Consider the following 20,380-nt stretch of genomic DNA (forward strand, 5'->3'; position numbering starts at 1 on the left):
GTCTCTCCATGAGGGTAAACACCCTGGTTATTGTCTTTTTCCAACAACGTGACTACTGTATGACTCAGTTATGGTTCTCCACGCTGAGCTCCTTTGTTGCAGCTCACTCTCCATCCTGGTCCAGGTACCAGTGTAGTATTATTTAGTCTCTCTATTGTGCTCTCTGTACAGGTTTTCCATGCCAATACTGACGCCACGGAAGTGGTTCTCAATCGGATCCCACAGCCGGTCCTGGCCCGCTTTGTACGAATGAGACCTCAGATGTGGAAGAACGGCATCGCCCTGCGGTTTGAGCTGTACGGTTGTCAGATTACGGGTAAGAAAGATTAAACGTCTTCTTCTGCAGAGTTTATCAGACTATTTTTTGTTGGTCAGTCTCTTCGTGGGATTCTTGTGAAAACACAGTTGTCATTTTGCCAAGTTCTATACCAGTGATATACTGGCTTTTACACTGGGTCAGAGGGTGGGTCAGAGAAAAAATAACACCCTTAGAGAACATTCTCCAAAAGAACAGGCAAAAGTGAAAGGTCAGTTCTTTTCTTTTCGTGTATGTAATCAGATGAGAAGTGATACTATAATTTCCTCATCCTTCAGTCCCATATATCATTTTTTCACACTTTCATCTGTTCTCTCTTTCACATGCACACAACACACCCACTCTTGTGCACTCACTCTCTTGCCCTCGCACTTTCAAATACATAGCTCCCTTCTCTGACTCCCACTTGCACACACACACACGCACACACACAAAGAGACCCACATCTGTCCTAATAGAATAATACTAGAGTGTGATGTGTGGGTGATAACATCAGAGAGTAACAGGCTCTCAGCTTTCATCTGCAGCCCTGGCAAACAAACACGATTTCAACCAGAATAATCAGCTCTATACTATAAATAGATAAAACTTAATTATACTGTCTGTGTTTGTGTGTGTGCATCTGTATGTTGTGGAATAGTAAAAGAGAGAGGGTTTCAATCCATCTAAGTGGGCCTGGATGTGTGTCTCAGCTCCACTGTATCATTATTAGGTTAGGGCCTCTCTCCGCTGCCATTGTGGCGGCCATTGAGAGGGACAGATATGCTCTTATCCAGGAGGGCTATTTCAGCACCCACACAAATCAAAATCACACCAAAACAATATGCTACCGTGCGCATGTGTGTGTGCGCGTAAATGATACCGTCAGACAGGGATGTGGAATATATCAGGTATCTTGGCTGCTTTTTTCTAAACTGTATTTTAACACCTAAAATGTCATTATATACCACCTTTCTTTTCTTATTTTTCTCAGCAGTGAGAACATGTTTAACACACTTTTTGGCCATTTTCTGTGTCTATCCTTTATTACTGGCACTTTGTCATTTCTGCAATCTGTAATGGGCCTGAAGAAAACATCAGCTTTACATGCAACACCTCGACAGTTTCATACTAGTCTACCTTTTGGTGAGAGGATTGACAGAGTTTGACATTTGAGATGTAAGCAGAGAAAAAACAACCTGTTGTGCTGTAGTGAAATATGTCTTCCTGCAGAAAAAAGCAAACATATCTGCTGATAGCCATGCAGTATCTTTTCAATTTCTTTCCCTGCTCACAGACATATAGGCAAGCACACACTGGAACACACTACCAGGGGGGATGCGATAATGCCCTACACAAGCCTATAAAGGCAGACATAAAGCAGCCACTCAGTGACATGTCATTAACTTAAATCACACTTTTATGTCTCCTGTTCTACTTTCCTCTCACTTTCTACCTTTCTCTCCTCCATGTCTCTCTGTTTTTTCTTCCTCCTCATTCTGCTCCCTCCCCTGCCCTTCCGTTGCCTCTGCTGACAGCCTCCATGCCTCCACTTCTCTCCAGCCCTCTCTCATTTTCTTCTCTCCATCACCTTCCTTAAATTTTCCGGACCCCGGCCTCATTCAGCAGCTCTTTCCTCCTCCATCATCCTAATCTCATTTTATTTTAGAGCTGCAGCGCTTATTTTCAGCATCTTTATCATTTTCCTCGCCAGGCTTGTGTGTCGAGCATGTCCATTTGTATCGTCCAGGTAAGGATGGTTATCAGTGGTTATCTGGTTATCAGTAAAAGCTCGGTGGGAGTTGGTGCTCGCCCATGTGTGGGTGACACATCAGAACATACAGCAAAGGAAAGGAAGTGGGTTTGTGTGCGAGGACTTGACTACTCTGCGGTGATGCACTTTGTGTGAATGTGTGTGTATGTGTAAGAGTGAGTTTAAGAGCTCCCATGCTAGTGTGTAATATCTGTCTATTTCTGCTGGGATGTGAAAGGGAGGATATTCTCGTCGACTCCCACTGCACTCCTGAATTAAAAGGCCTGCTGGAGTGCTGTAACTGGGGTGCTGTAGCTAAAGTACAGAGGCAAAAGTATAAAACAAAGCAGTGGTAGAGTTTTTGTGAATGTTCATCGAGTGTGCCTCTGGCTGGTGTTGTTTATTGTTAATACATTATTCACTATACTGAGGCAATGTTGCAAACGTCATGGCATTAAACATTCAAGACCTGAAGAATGTCACCATCAATCACCGTCAGCACTTGCTGTCGGCCCACTCTTTCCTTCTTTCTCTCTGTGTGCATCTCTTTCTACCTGTATTCATTCTCTCTGCTTACTCTCTATCTTTTCAGTCCTTCTCTCTGTTAAACCATTTGTCCATCTTTTTGTCTCCTCAGGATCCTTGAACTCCTCTTTCCTCCCTTTTGTCTTGTATGTTCCCTCTTCCTCTGACTTCACATCTTTTTTTCAGCCATCATATTTTCACTGTGAATTTTCAAACAGAAGTGGCCACATTGTTTGATGCCCCGTTGTTGTCTGTCATTATTAATGGCAATGCTATATTTTGATGCTTTTTGGATTAAAACACATTTTTCTGTGTAATAAACAGAATCTCTTTGATCTGCAACATGCTTTTATTTAGTTCTTCCATTTGGGAGATCTCTGGCTCAATCCCCCATGCACAATCCCCTTTAGCTCCTTGGTTAAAGTTATGCATCTACTTTGCAGCAGCAGGAAGGAAAAATAATGAAACAGGGTGAAGGAAAGCAGCTCAGTGGGGCTGCAGAATGTAATACATCAGCCATCGCCTTAACAATTTGTGTCACGATCAAACAAGATTAGAGCGAAACTTTTGTGTAAGGGGTGCATGAACCTCAGTTAGCCAGTCTGGATGTGGAACAGTTTGGCCTTTATAATTGTATGTTTTAGATTGATGTAATCTGGATCAGGATCCCTTTGTGTCAAGTTTTAATGCATTCTCTTTCTTTAGCCTCAGTTTTTTTTAACATGCAAGGTGCACAAACTTTATTAGTCCCTTAGCTGTTTTGATGCCTAAAACGTATTCAAAAGGAAATAAACTTTAAAGAAATGGACAAAAAAAAAAACAGAACTTCCTCTGACATCTTTTAAATTCACCCAAGTAAAAATCTAATGTTTTTCATTTTTCTTGTTTGGACTTGAAGTAGCATAACCACTGGAACCTTTTCCAGAAACCAGGTTCTTTTCTCAGCTCATTTTAACCACAGTAACCACAGGCTAAAAAGAGTTCTGAGGGAGAAATTGAATTGCTAAAAAAGAGCATTGATACGGCAGCAGTACCTTTCAGACTACCCTGAACCTTTGGAGTGAGGCTTGTAGAGCTGATCATTTCTGATTGGTGGAATTTTTTCATCATTCTGATTCTACCTTTCTGTCCTAGTCACCTCATATTTAATATCCACAATCCAATTTTGACCAGAAAGCAGTGAAATCAGTAAATAAAGTGTTAAACTCTGATCTTTTCACAGTAGCTATGCTCTAAAGCTTAAATAAAAAACAACCAAAAACAAATAGAAGTGAATACCTTTGGCAGATTATATATTAAAACAAGTGAAGAGCGCTTCCTGTCAGCTAAGTGTAGCAGTGTCGAAACTCTGGCAAGAAAAAAAACTTCAGCAGACTTGGTATGTTTGATCTTCCCTGAACTTTTGACCTCAGTGAAAACGCAACATATCCAGGGCTGATATCATCCTTTAGCTCCTGAGAAAAAAATATATAAAAAAGATTCCTGTTGTGTGCTGAGCGTCATAACCCTGTGAAAATTAACTCAAATCACGTTTTCTGCCTTCAGCTTAAGAAAACAAGCATAAAGTTCTCTTAACATTTTAGAAAATTGCCCATCAGTAGTGTAAAGTATTCTTTCTCTCTGTCTCATGTTCAGATGCTCCCTGCTCAGAGCTGCAGGGCATGTTGTCTGGACTGCTTCCTGACTCCCAAATTTCTGCATCCTCTATGAGGGACATCCATGGCTCCATGGGAGCAGCCAGGCTGGTGGCCAGCCGGTCAGGCTGGTTTCCCAACCCAACACAACCCATAGCTGGAGAGGAGTGGCTGCAGGTATGTAACTCTAACTTCCTTTTTTTCTATTTATATCACATCATGCTTCATAGGACTAAACGCTTGCTCTCTTCAGTCAAAGAGACTGTAAGTTGGGCTCGAGGGCTGGAGGAAGGGTCGATTGACTAGTTGGAGTGTCTTTTCAGTCTTTTTGATAGTGCTAAAAAAATAATTTATTCAACAAATCATTACCCAAATAGCATAAACTACCTTCTACATTTAAGTCACCTAAATACACAAAAAACTCTCTGAACCATTCTTTGAATTATATTCATGAACTTGCAACCAAAAAACTTGCTTTTCAGCTCCAAAGTCTAAAATCCCTTTCCCACCTGGACACCCCCAAAGTGAGACCTCCTTGCTCTGCGTGTTGGTATAACCAGCAAATGAAAAGTCAGTATCTGACGTTCCACCCGGAGAATGAACAAACAATAATAACAGTGATTTTCTGTGTTTTCAGGTGGACCTCGGTGTGCCCAAGATGGTGCGTGGCATTATTACCCAGGGTGCAAGAGGGCTGGAGGGCAGCACCAGTGCTGAGAACAGAGCATTTGTCAGAAAGTACAAACTAGCATACAGCTTGAGTGGTAAAGACTGGAAGTACATCACTGACAGCAAGACTGGGTTTGCTAAGGTAAACAAAAGCAACACACATATCATCTCTCTCTGTCTAAGAAATACATTGGAACTCCCTGTCCTCTGAGTGCCAATGTCCCACATTTAGTGTATTTATAGCTGTCTCTCAACTTGGTCCTCCCCCTTCTTTGCCTCCTCTCTCTCATTCTTGTCAAAAAAAGTCATTTTATTCCAGCCTCAGCTCTGATAATAATTCAGTTTAATCACTTCACTCTTCTCACTTCTGTCTTTGCCTCTCTCTTAATCCTGTACTGTCTCTGTCTTTCATCCACTTGCTCATTCATCCCCTATTTGTCTCTCACGGGTGTTAATTAAAAATGTCTTTCCTGCATCGCCACTCAACGCTGCTGGCAGCCTAACGCACCGTGAGACAGGGCACTTCGTTTTCCTGTCTGAGACTATGTCTTAAAACGCTTTAATAGTACCATTGAGTGCCTGGATTTTCTCCTGATGCTAAAATCCTGTTCTCTCTCATCTGCCTGTCTTTTTAAATGAGTGTCCTGGGAAATTCATCATAGGTTTTTAAAACTCTGAAAGCACAGAAGACAGAAGACACAGCTCAGTTAATGAAACCAACAGCAGTCTGGTGCAGTCAGCTTTAAGCTCATGATAAAGTCTGCTACCCAAAACATTGGAAAATCAAAGGCTACATGCTTTCAGTTGTCATTTTTATGACACATCATACTGAGCCAGAAAATAATACTGATGGGTTGTGTTGTATGACTTCAGACTGGCGTACTGTTTTCATATTGTTTGACAGTGAGTTTTGAAAGGAATGGAGTGGAATATCTAAATCTAGAAAATCTTTCTGCCTCAGCTTAATTTTTAAGTTTTTACATGATGGACCTCAGTATTAAAACCCTTTGATTTTTGATCCAGTGTGACAGCTTTGTGGCTGGTAGCTGTTTTCTGTGAAGGAAAAAATGAAACAACAGTTAACACTGTTTCTTCATCTCTTTGCTCAGATATTTGAAGGGAACAGCCACTATGATACTCCAGAGGTGCGGAGGTTTGATGAGATCATCGCTCAGCACATCAGAGTTTTCCCAGAACGGTGGTCCCCTGCTGGGATCGGCATGAGGATGGAGGTTCTCGGCTGCGACCTGCCCGGTAAGAGCACACACATGGTAGCAGAGGGATGAGCGCACTTGTTGATGGCACATGAAGATAAAACAGAAGAAATGTACTACAAAGTGAAGTCCTATTACACCGGTCAAAATTTAAACACTTCAATCTCAGAAATTGTGATCCAACACATCCTGTTGAATCCAGTGTAGTCCCTGGGAGGTAGTGGTAGTTCTCAATGCACTGCAGCCCCAAGAGCACGAAAGGTAAACTTCGTACTCTTAGCAATGGGAAAGGATTTAATAGGCTTAAATAGTTTAAATTTAAACATGCTATTTTTTGTATAAGAATTATATAAAATGAATTATCTATCTTGAAGTCTTTTTGTTGTAGTTTATATCACAAAGAAAGTGTATTACAGCATGATAGATTTATATCATATCTGATACTGTGTAACATGATCTGGAAACTTTGTTAAAGAGTGAGATTTGAGAAACTTAATCAAAATTGTAAATAAAAGAGTACATAACATTATGAGACAGGAAATACTGACAGGAAATTAATTCATTTGATACAGAATTAAAGCACAACAATTCAATGTCTATTATATTTATAAAAGTATAAGGTGGCCTCCTGAGAGATTGTTTCTTGCGCTACAGCTCATCTTTGTATTTTAATCTGCTGTTGCAGCTTCCTGTCTCTGTCTTTGTGGGTATATGTACTGTACTGTACATGTATATGTGTGTCTGTGTGCATATACTTGCTCTTACTCATCCTGCACATATTCTTGTGGCTGAAGTTAATCACGTTGCTCCATAGGAGGCTTTTGAACATGTCTGGACAGGGATTAAAATGTCTAGGTCATGGGACTTTAACTAATAGTGGCCAGCTGTGTAATACATTGTGCTCAGAGTCTATTAAGTTAGCAACATGTTGCTATTGTGTAGTAACGGATTAGCTGCACTACATAGTGTGCTGAATTATGGTATTCGTGATGAATCCATGATCAGTTATGTTGAAAATAAAAGGCCATTTTTTCTCGACCAGCTGTGAGTTTAAGTGGTGATTTAGCATGTCGTGTGTGTAGAGTGATGAATGCAGGCCATTAGTCTATATGTAACTTTACTGAGCTGTGTAAGTACAATTCATTATAACATGCTTGCATTGTACAGACCTTGTTAGTTATGGCAAGCTATTTTTTTCTTAGTTGCATAGTAACTTTGGAAATAAAGTAAGCCACTGTACAGATTCTGTTACATTTATAAATTTGTGCAGTAATGATGTGCTGTAGAAATTCAACACCTAATGAAGTGGAGACAAAGGATACCTTGTCATTATGGTTGTGACATTTTAATGCCCTGTGCTGCATTTTAAAATAAAACATAAAGTCATAGTCCCCATAATTAGATCTGAAACGCTAACGGCATATAAATGATGTCCTCTTCACTAAAACTCTCTACTTATTTTGCAATGGTCCTCTAAAAATGGTGTTTCTATGGCCAGCCTCATTTTCTTTTCTCCATGCGCCATCAGATCTTACTTTACTCGCATTGTGACATATAAAAGGTGAAGACAAGAACTGGAAATGACCTGCTCCCAACAGGCATTCAATTTAGTTTCAATTCAGTTTATTTATATATGCACCAAATCACAACAAATGTCATCTCAAGGCACTTCCAATTCAAGCCAATTAGAGTCCAATTTGTAATCCAATTAATTGAATTCAAAATGAATCCACGTCATACTTACAAAGTCAATTCAAAAACAATTTCCTAGCTAAGGAAATCAACAGATTGCACTGAAACTCCCTTTTAACAGGGAGAAACCTCTGGCAGAACCAGACTCCAGCTGGGTTTGACAGGACAGAAAAGAGGGGACAACAAACACCATAACACCATTCAAAGGATACCTGTGGGAACAGGGAAATACAAGTTGATGACCACAATGATGCCAAATGTACATAATGTCATATGAGGAAATAAAAGGGGGGGAAAAAGAGAGCAAAGTGAGGAAAGGTGTGACAGATGAGGTCCTCCAGCAGTCTAAGCCTATAGCAGCTTAACTATGGGATGTTTCAGGATTACCTGAGCCATCCCTAACTATAAGCTTTATCAAAAGGGAAAGTTTTAAGTCTAATCTTAAAGGTAGAAAGGATGTCTGTTTCCTGAAGCCAAACTGGCAGCTGGTTCCACAGAGAGGGGCCTGATAACTGAAGGCTCTGCCTCCCATTCTACTTTTAGAAACTCTGGGAACAACAAGTAAACCTGCAGTTTGAGAGCAAAGTGCTCTTGTGGCAGGAAATGTATTGAGTTTCTTGACTGCTGCAATTACTGACCAATCAGGTCTCTGCTTGCAGTATATAAACGCTAGATGTCAGTTTACGTATCTCTCATGCTTTGAGCTCTCCTCCAGTGTTGAGTGCACGCCCTGTTATCTGACTTCCGTTGCTCTTGAAGGTGTGAGTGTCCGTGATGTTTTGTTGCTTTAGTCACTGTAATATTTATTACTTATTGTGAGCATTTAATTACCCTCAGATCAGCTCGTGGTGGGGCTTCATCCTGTTCTCTTCTGGATTGTTCCCATCAATCTCTAATGTATTGGTATTAAGCAGGTGCTTTGCCTCAGGTTTATACCACTGGTATTGGAATAGGTGTCATGCTGCCTCCTGTGTTGGGAGTCACTGCCTGATTGGTATGTATCGCTGTGAAATTGAAAATTTCTAAATCAAATCATTCTCCGCCATCACACAATGTGAGCATGCTCACGCCACAGTGCCTGTCACTGCTGAGGTAACAGCATTCCGACCAGTCAGTCATGCAACCAGGAAGTTTTTGCAACGTTACATACATAAAAAATATATATAGTGTATATAGCCAGATAGTTTTTCCCTGAAGCGCTCAGGCCCAAAGATAACAACTTCTGTTTGTCTGAATTTAGGAGCAGACAGTTGTGAGACATTCAGGTCTTTATGTCTTTAAGATATGCTTGTAGTCTGACCAACCTATTGGTTTCATCTGGTTTCATAGATAAGTACAGCTGAGTATCATCAGCATAGCAATAGAAATTTATGCCATGCTGTCTGATAATGTTACCTAATGGAAGCATGTATAAAGTAAAAAGAATCGGTCCAAGCACAGAACCCTGAGGAACTCTATGACTTACTCCAACATGTGAGGAAGATTCTTCATTTACAAGAACAAACTGGAATCTATCAGATAAATATGACTTAAACCAGCCTAATGCAGTTCCTTTAATCCCAATAACATGTTCAAGTCTCTGTAACAGAATGCTGTGATCGATCGTATCAAATGCAGCACTGAGATCCAACAGGACAAGCACAGAAACAAGTCCGCTATCAGAAGCTAACAGGAGATCATTGGTAACTTTCACCAGTGCTGTTTCTGTGCTATGATGCACTCTGAATCCTGACTGAAACTCTTTAAACAGATTATTTCTGTGTAAATGATCACAAAGTTGAGCTGCAACTATTTTTGTTTTACTAGAGACTATTGCTGTTGTTAGCTCAGAGAGATCGACTGGAAAGAAGCCGTCTAAATACAAATCAGGTTCGAAAGATACTTATGAAGCTGCTCTACTTGATGATACATCAGTGATAATAGTGGGAAGGATTCCATTAATCTTCTCTCTGATAGAAACAATTTTATTGGTAAAGAAGCTCATGAAATCTGACTGTGAGAGTTAAAGGAATACATGGCTCAACAGAGCTCGGACTCTTTGTAAATCTGGCTACAGTGTTGACAGTGCTACAGACATGGACTGCTGGCTTCGACTGATAAATACAGTTCTTTATTTCTGAATGTGTGTGCATGCGGAGAGAAAAAATGAGCCCAACGGGAAATGTAAAAAGGAGATGCAGAAATAAATGGGCTTGGAGAAATAATACCAAATACATGACAAATTAAACAGATGTTAACAGAAAAAGTCAAATGAATACAGTTAAAAATTAAAGCAGATATAGCAATACAATTCACATTTCACAAAATGATTTTTCATATGACTTTTGTAACATTTATTGGCATAGATATTTCATTTATTGTGCCTTTTTTGTATGTATTTTTTATTTCAGCAGTTTCAGTCCTTTTACACTTTTTTTTTTTTTACAGTTCGTCCCTTTAAACATTGTCCTTTTATACACCATTTCAACACTCCCAGTGAACAGAAAGTATAATTAAAGCACATAAAGGTGACATCTCTTATATATTCTTTTTTTCCTGGTGGCAGCCTTTTTTCATTTTGATTTTCAACTGACTGAGGGAAAAAAAAGTAGGAACATTAGGTAGGTAAATATCCCCGGGCATAGTAAAATCACACTGAAACTTAAATATTAATAGAAAAGATATGACTTTGCCCTTATATGTCCAGTCAAACTGACTGCAGTCTCACTGGCTGTGTTTATTATATCCATACACAGTATTTCTAACTGCATCTAATGCACATCATTTCAGCAGGCATTACTGAAAAGATCAACATCTTGACTGCTGGAGTATTCGCTGGTCTGGCTGTCTATGTCTGCATGCCAGATGTTTGCCCTCTGGATTTAATCTGTGCATTAGAGATGATAACAGTTCATTCCCACTTCACATGAACACCACAGCAACTGCTCCTGCTACTATCCTATAAATATAGCCTCACAGTGAGATAAACCCACATCTTAAATTTCACTCATCCTTTGAATTGCTCTAATTGTAACTAATCTGAATGTAATAATGATACAGAAAAACACATGATCTCACTTGTCAGAGATGAACTATTATTTTCCTAGTACTATAAATAAAAACAACAGAATGCACATTTGAAAAGAGAAAAACATCGTCTTTTGTTTTGCTTTTGCATGTGTGTGTTTGTTCTAGCAGTTGTGTTGAGTTCTGGAAGGAAAATAAAATATTTAGCACTGCATCAGCCTCAGTCCACTGAGCACAGCTGTTTGCACATAGGTCACAACCACAAAGAAAAATGCAGACATTCATTTCTAGTGGGCTTTTGCGGGCTTCTATATATTCAGACAAACGCTCAGAGTTACAGATTGGAAGAAATCCACAGAGTAAAATGAGAAAAGAACTAACATCAACTTTTTCATCTACATACAGGAGACCGTGACATAACCCATCATATTCATAAAGTGTTTTTCACCCTTTGGAAAAGATGAGGCTGTCTGCCTCATTCACGTTTGACCACGACTTATTTTTGAGCACATGAATATTAGAATTGCATTGTACAGAAAACCACTTGTGTCCAAGTTAGCTTCCTGTGTGGTTGTTGGCATAAATAAAAAACTGTTCAGTCTTGGTATTTACTCATGTACTCCAGAAAACATGCACATAAGTTTTTTTGTGTTGTTTAAGATGCCTTTATTTACCATGCAAATGTTAAGACAAAAAATAGCAATTCCATTACTACTTCTGCTGTGTTTTCATATGATAAAATAAAGTGAATTGACCCAACAATTTCCTCACATGAGCGAGACAATCTCAAAATCCAATTCAAAATTACAGATACAGGGTTCTTCAGGGCACACAATAATGTTGTTTAGCATCTCATTATTGTGCTAAACCTTCGGTGCAAACACAGAAACAAAAGCCAGAATATTACTGCTCATTTCCAATCATTCACGCTAGCTATGGAGGCAACATGTAATTTAGGTCTTGTAACCTCAACTATTGGATGTGAACTGAGAGCTTACAAGCTGCCAGTTTTGTTCATGTTTTCAATGACTGAGCTATCAGAACATCTGCTACACTCTCATCCCTTTCCACTCTACACCTAGTTGTTGGCAGGCAGGCAGGCACAGATGTACACACAAATACACACACACACAAACACCACCTGTTTGGCACAAAGATCAGGGTTTGTTCTTAGTTACTAAATACATGCTTAGTTTCTCAACTCCATTAAAAACTACAATGTTATGTGGTAATTGAGAAAAATAACAGAGAGGAAGTGACAAACACAGACAGAGTGAAAGTTTCATGTCCAGAATCTTAAAGTAGCTTCTAAAAGCTTTGTCTATATTCATCTTCTGCTGCTGCAGTTCCTATGAGCATAGGAAACTTAGATACTGTAACCAAACACAACAAAACCACAATGATTTGCCCAAAGAGGGAACTGCAATCTCAGTTAACTGATGATTTTTAGTCAGTAACTGTTGGGGCAATGATAGCATTGGCTCTATGAAACTCACTGTGTCACTATAAAGCTTTGGTTAACCTACAGACATACAGAAATGTGAGAAAGAAAGTACACCTTCTTTGGATTCAAAGGTTATACTTGACAAGACATAGTAAAAACAGTCTGGTCCATACCAAGGGTTAAAGTTAGGCAACTAAAACCTTGGATTGACAACAACACATGGCAAATTACACTTGGTCATTATTAATTTGACAGAAATTAAGTCAAAATGCAGAACCGTGTGTGAAAAACCAAATCCACTCTTACTGTGTTAATAGTAATTAGGAGGGTTATAGCAGCCAGGTGCTACTAATCAGATGCACTTGACTGCAATTGATTGATCATCAGTCAGTGTGAGCACCTCGATAAAAGCAGACGTTTTGGCAAACTGCTCTGGAGCATTCAGGTGTGGTAATACAGTGCCAAGGAGGAAAGACATCAGCAATGATCTTAGAGAAGCAGCTGTTGCTGCCATTTCCAAATAATTTGGAGATAGAAGATTATTCACAAGTTGAATAGATTCCCGAGAGTGGATGTCGTAAAAAGTTCATTCCGTGGCCACATAAATGCTCAGAGAAATTATTTTTAAAAAAACAACAAATAGCTACATCTCAGCCTCTACAGGCGTCAGTCAGCATGTTGAATGTTAAAGTTGATGACAGTCCAATTAGAAAAAGACTGAACAAGTGTGGCTTGTTTGGAAGGGTTGCAGGAGAAAGCCTCTTATCACTAAAAGGACATGGCAGCACTTACTTGCTACCGAAAGTGGTTCTACAAACTATTGAATCATGTACCTAATTTTTTACCACTGCTTGTTCATTTTGGCTCAGTTTTTAGAAAAGCAGAGATTATTAAGATTATCTTTTTTTAATCATTGCTATGAGCAGGTGAATCAGAATGTTCCTGTCAGTGCATAATGCCACAGATTTCCTGTTAGGATTGTACTGCAGGTAACCCGTTTATTGGTTATTGTGTAAGATGCAGCAGTAAATGAAAGTAAAGGACTTTCCTTTTTCTGTCATTTTCATCTGGACAGAGTTAGATCAGGAAAACACACAAACACACACACACACCAAATGCAGCCTTGAGAGACATACTGTTGATTTTTCTTGAACATTTTGAGGTGCTCTGCTTTTCCAAGTTTCACTCAGGTATTCTTGCCAAGTGTTTGTGTGTGTGTGTGTGTGTGTGTGCGCGTGTGTGCGCGTGTGTGCACGTGTGAGCAAGTGAGCGTCACGTCCAGCATTGCTGATCATTATCACATGTGAGCCATGGCTCCAGTTCAAATATATTCATGTGATCGGTGGGATGTGTCCTCAGTTACACCCACTAGTATTTCTCCCCTGCTCCTCCTTCCCCATTCTTTACACACTCCTTGTCTTTCTGAGGGAATTGAAAGTAATGTGATTATAAAAACTCAACAGAGGCCAATACTAACTAGCGTGGAAATTATTCAAAGCATGTTGAAAAAAAATGTATCATATTGCTCTGAAGTATACTTTAAAAGGAATAAGAATCCTCACAAAACACAGCGGTTGTAGTTGTGTTCAAGGTACAAGCAAAGACACAACACATGATTATGTCCTATCAAATATTGATTAGCTTGATGTCTGATTAATATTTCACCCAAAGCCACTTGGCAATAAATGGAAAAATGGAAAATAATGTTAGATACGGGGCCCTTGCTCAAATTTCTGTGGTTTCTGCTGTACTCACTGTGTCTCCTGCCAAGGCCCCTGAAGCAAAGCCCAACCACCCTGCAGACACACACTCACACACTCACCAGTGTCATCACTTTCACTCCTCTCCTTTATACCCATACTTTCTCTCCCCACTCTTTATTGCACATTTACTTTTTTCTGCAGAGATCTTTCTTTTAATAGAAATCTATCGCCTGTTTGTCTCAGCCATCTAAATCCAAAGCAAAATAAAGCTGTTGCCAGCAATACATGTTGCTTTCATTATTTATGAAAACTCCCGCAATCCCAAAGATTTTCATGCCTCTTTAATCATTCAAATCAAAACAGAGGTGTTAAACCAGCAGCCAGATTAAGATTGTGATTCCTGACAGTACAATGCACTGGTGTGCCATGGTGTTGAAGAATTCTTTGTCCACTGCAGATGTTCAGTGCCCTGACCTGGGCCTGTCGTACTGCAGAGGCACAAGGCCACGTTTGCAGGATATAAGAATGTTTTCGGGTTAAGTGCCGGGAAATCAAGCAAACAGTCACAGAGGATAAGCTTTTTTGAACCACATACAACAATGTTTCATTTCCTTTCGGACAGTTAAGTTGATCTATTCGTTCTCTTTCCCTGCTTGTCATATCACACATGGAAACATTTAAGCTTGGGCTCAGGTTCATTGTGGTTGACTCTGTGTTTAAGTATGTCTGTTTGCAAAAGGGCTCAAACTTTTCCAATATAAATATTTAGCTTTGGCACACCATTCCTTTACTACTTTTCCCAGATATGTCTGCATCTTTTTTTCCATCAATTTCCAATGTCTTCTATCCATCCACCCCTCTGTCAGTCTGTCCATCTGTTCAGTGCTACTTTATACCTTATGCAAAAATGTAATTATGGGGTTTTCCATGACGAAACATGAAGACTTATCTTTCATTACCCACGATTTACTGGCAGTTCATCAGTGCTGCACTATACTTGCTGATCACGCATAAAAAAGTTAGATATAATATAAATATAATAAGTTAGCTATTAGTAAGATAGAAAGCTGCCCTTCCCATCTCCAGAGATCTCATTGATACAAATGTTTCTTTGCCACTCTTAAACTAATTTCCTTTGTAGCTTAGTTTAAGCCTTTCATTGCCCCCAGCCTGCTTTTATCTTCTCAGTTGTTGTACAATGCCTGACTCTTAAAGCCACAATTACAATCACGTACCTTGTGGTACTTTGATGGCACAATGGGCTAATGAGCAATTCACTGTTAGTAGTTTCCTGACATGAAGAGCATCCTCCCTTTTAGCATGTCAGCTGTATAGCTCATGGCTGTACCTTTTAGTCACACTTTAAGCTCCATCATTGGTGGCTTTTTAACCACAGTCACATGCTTAGTTTTATTATTAATGGGGTAGCAGTAACTCTCCAACATGTCTGCGAGACATAAAATGTTATGGTTCAGTGTAGCACTTACTATAACAACAGATATTATTGGTAGGTTGCTGAACAATGACCTAGTTGGGCATTTAACCTAGAAAAAGTCATGATTACTGTCGCACTTCAAGCTACCCACAAATCAAACTTGCACTTTTACTTTTTAAGAATAGTCATTAGATTTGGCATTCAGTTTGCTGGGATGAGTTTCATCCAAAAAACACTCGTGTTTTGTGCCATCACTTGTCATTTGATGTCACACTTAACATTCAACAGCCCTGCTCTCTGTACTTCCATTACTGGAAATACTCCTACAAGTTTCCAAGTTTCCAGTCACTAAAAACTGCTTCCAAATGTGGAATACACTTTTAGTTGTAAATATTGAATTACTGTGCTGTAAGTCTAAAAGAGAATAGTTTAAAGCATCTCGTGTCACACTATAGTCAAAGTTGTGAAGGAATTTAAGTTGTGAAGATTCTACTTACACAAGCTAGATACTTGGAGCAATTACTGTAGCCATTCTAAATAAAGAACTATCAGTAGAGTACCATAAAAAGGGCTTACCTGTCATGAAGAAAACACACACGTGCAGCATGTCACCAATAAGTGAGGAACAACAACATTCGCTCTTTTTCCCAGATGCACACACTCACACAATATGTCAGTAGTCATTATTTACGCTGACACAGGTAGATTTATACCCACAGCTCTTTCCATAATTGAACAGTTTTCTCTGTTTCCGTTTGGTTCCACCCAGTCAGCAGCTTCACAATGAGCCCGTGGGCTCACGACACCTTCTGTTACTCAGTTTAGAGAATGTGTGAGTGTGTGTGTCTGCGCACACATACGTGTGTTTGTACGAGGGAGTCATGGCAGTTTTCTGTAGATGACCCATCTAAAGAGTGCCTCTTTCACTACAACAAGTAAAAGAAAAACCTCCTGCAACAGTATTACATTCTTTTAATATGGGAAATGTTGTAATTAAAGTAACTTATTCAAATTATTTCACTGACCTTTACAGTAGCTACATAGAGGACCTTGATGAATAGAAAGAGTATGGGGATGACAGATGATGAAGAGGATATGGAACGGAGGAAGTAAAGGAGTGGGGAGAAGAGACAGAAAACAAGATTGGATCGGACAGGTGGAGGGGAGATGGAGGTAGAAATAGGAGCCTGACAGGAGTTGTATGTGGTCACTAATTGTGGGTGGAAGGTAGAAGGGATTAGGTTCCATCCTCCGTGTTTCTTATGTTTCTCTGTCTTACCCACCCCTTCACTCCCACCCAGTGTGGGCTCATTACAGCAGTAAAGGGCACCAAATTAAAACAGCTTAATGTCAGCAGCTGAGAGTATCTATTTGTGTGTGTGTGTGTTTCGGCTTACATAACAATCCTGCATACTTTTACTGTGAGCAAACTCAGTAAAATGATGCACATACACAATGCACAGCAGAGGACAGGATGAACCCAGACGCCACAGAAAATTCAAAGCTATTACTAAAGGGTTGCAAAGGTTAACAGTTTACTCTCTAAACAGGACACACACAGACAGAGCCATCACCATATGAGTCATGGAAACATTTCACTGCAACTGAAGAAGATGTAAATCAACAGTGTGATCAAGTTTACTGAGCTGGTGGTTAAAATCTGCATAAAACAACACTAAAAAGAGCCGTTCAACAGAAACAAGAAAAAGAAGAGACACAATCTCAATGAAAAGAGCTGTGGGCATGCAGAAGCATGGGGCGAGTGGATATCAAAATACCTCAGGGAGGGGTGACAGAAAGAGAGCAGCGAGAGAGAGTTATGAAGAAGAAAACTGCAGATGTGGGAAAACAGAAACAACACTGGGCAGGATTTCACTTCTATGATATGCTACAGATTCAAGAGAAGATTGATTGTGTGTGTGAGTGAGTGAGTGAGTTAGCACTTGTGTTTATGTGTGCAGAGAGATTTTGGGGCTGTTGATTGTGGTTTTGCACAGTGGAGCTGAATTTGGTCAGATTTATTATGACAGAGAGGGAGGATAGGCAGATGTGGTGTGCATATGAGAAAGAAACAGAGATGAAGGAAAGGGAGAACAAAAACATCAGCTGAATGAGAGAAGTAGAAACAGGAGCAGCTTCTGAGATTAATTAGGTGAGAGGTTTGGGGTGTTTGTGCCACAGAAGCCAGAAACTCTTCTGTTCCCTGACGTCAACGTATAGGCATACACTCACATTCTCCACTGTGTGTGTATGTTTGTGTGAGGGAGAGAGCTGGTAAGACTTTCATGGACATTTAAAGACTTGGTAACTAACTGAAGAAAACTGCTTATTTAGACCAGAAGGTCATGGGGTTACAATGACTTACCCCAGTGGTGATGTGTTTGTGTGTGTGTGCTTCTGTTTGATCTATCATACACTGGTTGCATGCTGCTGTGCTCCAAGGTCAGTTTGAGAGCAGCATTTATCATCACAGGACACAATTTTCATGGGGTCTGAGAAGCAGGAGCACACTATTCCTGAGGATGTATTTACATAGATGTTTGCAGGCACACTTTATTTTAAAGTTAGAGATAGAGTTGGGTAAGATACGAGTAAGGTTGTTTGTGACCAAAAGATGTGGTTTAAAAGGCTTTTATTCTTCTACTTTGTGTATTCATATGTGTAAAGATTGGGGCAACATTTTTTCATATCTTATAGTGAAGCAAAGTCAACAAATTTATTTTTCTTGTTGTTGACGTATTTCACTAGTAATTCCATGTGTGCCATGTTTCTGTCTCAGGGATCATTAGACTTGCAGTCATGTTTAATTTCTATGGGGAAATGGTCCTGATAAAACTGCCCTGATTATGGGGATCTTTTATATATGAATGAATCTGCTAAATGTCTGTATATGGTTGACACGGCCTATCGGGCCTCTCTGAGTTTCATTACTAACTGTAAGCCATTGACACAACACTGTGAGTTATACACTCAAGTTGGATGGGCTGCTCTGGTCCCCCAAAGACTCAGTCATTGGTATACTTTTATGTATAAGGCTTTACTTGGTCTACTGCCTTCCTATATTCGTTCCTTAATTGCACAGAGAGGTGCTGGTCCTTACTCCTTCCGTTAACAAGACTTTTGGCTACTCTGCACCTCTAGCATGGAATATGTTTCAGAATGACTGGAAACTAACAGGGTTAATCTCTTTGAGGGCCTTCAAATCCAAACTGAGAACACTTGAGGCCGACTCCACTACATGTCCTTGTTTTTCATAATCTGCCTGTAAATTCAATACTTTTTCTTTCATTTGTTTGTGTTTTTATCTGTGTAATTTGTAACTGTGTTTTGTATTTGCTGCTGCCTATCTTGGCCAGGTCTCCCTTGAAAAAGAGGTTCTTAATCTCAGTGGGCTCTTCCTGGTTGAATAAAGGTTATAATGATAATTATAATAATGCAATATGCCAGTGACAGGCCCCTACAAAGAGAAGTGTACAAGCATCTCTGTGTGTGTGTCCTTGCATGCCAAGCTGCAGTGGATCAACTGAGTGATGTGGCACAGTTCTCAGCATGCCAGCTGACTGCTTCAGCTCACTGTGTCACTGCTTGGATTGCAACAAAGTTCAGTTTTTTCCAAACAGTCCTGGGACACAGCAGTAAACATTATTATTTACCATAATGTCTACACCGCGGCTTTGCTCAAGAGCACAAACGTACTCCTGTGCATATTCAGCAGAGTCGTGAGCTGTTGTGGAGCTAATTGTGGGTATTTAAAGCACAGCTTTGGTTTTGTAGTGGGATGTCCTGTGTGGCTGCTACTCTTACAGTTAGAGTGTGTTAAAATTTGAATTTGACACAGATATGCTCGTACTAAAGCTTGATTAAATGTAAAGTATGGTGTTCTGCCATCTTATATTATTACCTTTTGTCCTAATCACCTTTTATTTTTCCTGCTGACAGAAACCACCACTCTACCTCACACGGTGACCCCCACGTCTCCCAGAGTGGAACAGACAACTTCTGCAATGAGATCTGGTAAGCACACACACATAAACACTTTTTTAAGCACTCTTGCACACACTATTCCTCCTCTCTTGGAAATGCTGATGCCTTACAAGCACACATTTCTTTCTTTCTGTTCGTCTCACATCCACACACGCTGATGCTCTTAAGGTCAAAGTCATGATGTCACTATGCACCACAAGGCCTCTGGGCTTTGAAGTCTGTTACATTCAAGAGTCCCACAGGAAGCCCTGTTTGAGGGAAAATAAGCTCTCACAGCCAGTGGATCTTGCCTCCTCACACACACACAGACACGCACAGGGAATATGATTTCACAGCTATAGGTCAATTGACTGCAAGTAGCCTCACTGGAGTTTATGTGGTTCAAGCGGCATCATTTTAACATTTTATTCTCCCTTGTTTCTTTTTTCTCGTTTCTTTCCGTGTTTTCTTCTGTTATTCTCCTTTACTCCTCTTTTTGTACTTTTTTGTTGAAAAACGCTTGCTTGCTTGCCAAACCATCCAAACCATCTAAACGCAATGGAAACGTTCACCAACCACATTGTTCAAACCTGATTCATTGCACGGCAGACTTGACAGTTCACAATCATAACTACAAGTGTTTTGCTTCTGACTTTTAAACGAACATGACTGCCTCCTGAAACACATCCTCAACGTTTTACACTTGTGTCACCAACAACAGAAAAGTCATTCATGGGATCACACAGAGGATTAGATTCTGAAATTGAAGCTATCTTATCAAGTTTGTTGATGTTATTTATCTCTGGAAGATGACAAACATGTGTCCAGCTGCATAAGAAAAGATTTATAAGGAAAAAAACACTAGACAGCTGGCTTTTGCTGTTTGCTAGCAGTCTGTAGCTGCACGTTTATGACAACAACGCACATATATTTAAGAAAACAGCCACAGATAATCCGACTGAGATATGAGCATTTTCACTGATGCCACTTAGCCACATGTCAGATATATGTAACTGATCTAGGACCACATGTTAATGTGAAACAAAC

General features: G+C 39.8%; 1 protein-coding gene across 2 annotated transcripts in view; it reads left to right on the top strand.

The window, feature by feature from the left end:
- LOC140320059 (neuropilin-2-like) overlaps positions 1-20,380 on the top strand; it is a 109,146-nt gene that overhangs the window by 63,097 nt on the left and 25,669 nt on the right. For both annotated transcript variants that reach the window (XM_072397828.1, XM_072397829.1), the window contains exons 8-12: positions 172-316; positions 4,209-4,384; positions 4,845-5,018; positions 5,986-6,130; positions 19,310-19,384. In XM_072397828.1, the coding sequence (XP_072253929.1) occupies positions 172-316; positions 4,209-4,384; positions 4,845-5,018; positions 5,986-6,130; positions 19,310-19,384 (715 nt within the window). The remainder of the gene's footprint in view (positions 1-171; positions 317-4,208; positions 4,385-4,844; positions 5,019-5,985; positions 6,131-19,309; positions 19,385-20,380) is intronic.

This window comes from Leuresthes tenuis, unplaced genomic scaffold (assembly GCF_036924035.1).
Source record: "Leuresthes tenuis unplaced genomic scaffold, fLeuTen1.0.hap1 SCAF_12, whole genome shotgun sequence".
Taxonomy (NCBI): domain Eukaryota; kingdom Metazoa; phylum Chordata; class Actinopteri; order Atheriniformes; family Atherinopsidae; genus Leuresthes; species Leuresthes tenuis.